At 47.2% G+C, this 2,063-nt stretch overlaps 1 protein-coding gene across 1 annotated transcript in view; it reads right to left on the bottom strand.

The window, feature by feature from the left end:
* etv6 (ETS variant transcription factor 6) overlaps positions 1-2,063 on the bottom strand; it is a 23,277-nt gene extending 21,214 nt beyond the window's left edge. Inside the window, exon 1 of the mRNA XM_079236178.1 lies at positions 1,799-2,063. Coding sequence (XP_079092304.1) covers positions 1,799-1,828 — 30 coding nt within the window. The 5' untranslated portion in view covers positions 1,829-2,063. The remainder of the gene's footprint in view (positions 1-1,798) is intronic.

Raw genomic sequence — 2,063 nt, 5'->3', positions numbered from 1 at the left:
AACAATCAGTAGTTTTTTTCCATGCAGAGAACAGTTAAAGTCGTTAGTTGCTCTCAGGATACTCTGAGGCGTTCAGACCCTCCAGCGCTGCTATCGAACACTCATTGGCGTGAGGCTTTCCAGTCAGCGCTCATTCTGTGGACCGGTTTCCTTTCCCTGCAAATGAGGGCAGAGCGTGAAGCCACTTTAGTTTCTTGAGGAAATGAAGCTCTCTTTTTTTAAAAAATATATTTCTGCTGCTTCTCTCTCCAGTTTCAGCCGGCTGTCCCCACCCAGACACTCCGAGACCTGCACACACACCAACTGTATGCACCAGGAATTTCCTTTGGAAGCCAAGCAATAATCTCTCAGGCTTCCATTTCCTCCGCTCAGAGGCGACTGCTTCTCTCCCCTCCACCCTCTACAAATTCACTTGTCTAGAAGAAAAGGTCGGTTAAGTGAAAGGTGACGGGGGCAGTCGGGACAAAGCGTGTGAGAGGGACGCTGCAGAGAAGTGATTTGTGACTGAACTGGGCCGCAGTATTAAGGTGACAGGGAGTCCTGGTGGGAAACTTCTGAGAGTGGAGTGCTGATCGTTTTCCAAATGCAATCGTGCGGAGACGGATCAGAAAGCATCCCTCATTAACAAAAGGCCATCTTACACTGTCAATGAACAGCTTGCATGGAGGCTGGCATTGACTGGTCCTGTCAGGGCCACGATTAACATTAAAAGCAACAACTAACCTGTCGAACAATTGATCAACAAAAAGTCAAAAGAAGAAGAAAAAGCCTCTCACAACTGCCTCGCTTCTTCTCACCAACATCCCTTAAATCCTCACATTGGACGAGCCAACAATCTGAATATTTGCCTCTTTTGCTTAAGAGCACGATGGAAACAATTAAAAGATAATGATTGGTGTGTGTGTGTGCGTGTGTGTGTGTGTCTAGTTCCTATTGGGACTCACAGCAAGTCAGTGTCGATCCTCACTGACTCTAATCGCTCACAATCTCCCCTCTTCCTGGGGCTGCGATTATAGATTATTTTCATGACTGATTGATGGCTGATCACAGATTACAACACCTCAAACGCAGAGTGACGCACCACAACCCTCAAGTGTCTTCAGATTGGTTACAGTCAGATCAGCGGCACCCAAAAAGCCACAATATCTATTTTATGTTATTTTATTTAACAAAGAAAAGGAGCAAATCCTCACATCAGAGACAAATGTTTGGCTTTTTCTTTCTTTTTTGTGCTCAATAAATTATAAAGAATTGATTGACCAAAAGTTGTCAATTTCTCCTCCAACCATCCAATTATAGCAGTAAAAACTAGAGGGAGCCTTTCACTTGATTTGTTGTTGTCTATATGGTGCCTCAAGTTGCAGGAGACTTTGTTGCTCCTATCCCAGGTATGTAGTAACCTGTAGGCCTTTAACACTGCCCTGCACGTGAAGCCTCTCCGAAACGCGCATAGATATATATTTTTTTGTTTTTTGTTTTTTTTTTTGTTTTTTTTGTTGAGGCGGTAAATCGGTCGTTTTGTTCCGCGTGTCACAGGCAGTCACGACTTCTTCCCATCAGCAGGCGTGGAGGCGAACCACACGCACACACACACACACACACACACACACACACACACACACACACACGCACACAAAGCGTGGAGCCGCGAGCAACAGATGACTAGCAAAACAAACGCACCTCAGCTGAATGGCGCTGCAGCTCGCGGGTAGACGCTGTGAAAGCCTCGGGGTTTACTGCGCGGGACTCGAACCCCCGAGTGGAAAGTGTCAACGGCAAACAAAGAGGACGGCGTTACCTTGTTCGCAGCGGAGGAGGATTCAGACATTATCTCCCCGTCAACTTCTCTCCGTCTCCTTCCACTTTTCCGTCGTGCCCTCTTCGTTACCTCCGTCTCTTCCCGAGAGAAACCCACGGAGCAGCGGCGGCTGCTCGGCTCGTTGCTGTGGGAGAAGTTGTTCGGGTTTTGTTTCTTTCTTTCACACAGCCTGCTTTTTCTTTATTTCGGTCGTTATCTGCTGGCCGGCTCCATAGCGCGGCTGTCGGTGTGAAAACTTCTTTTG

The sequence above is a fragment of the Taurulus bubalis genome, assembly GCF_910589615.1.
Source record: "Taurulus bubalis genome assembly, chromosome: 20".
Classification (NCBI taxonomy): Eukaryota; Metazoa; Chordata; class Actinopteri; order Perciformes; family Cottidae; genus Taurulus; species Taurulus bubalis.
This window is presented reverse-complemented; position numbering and strand designations above follow the sequence as displayed.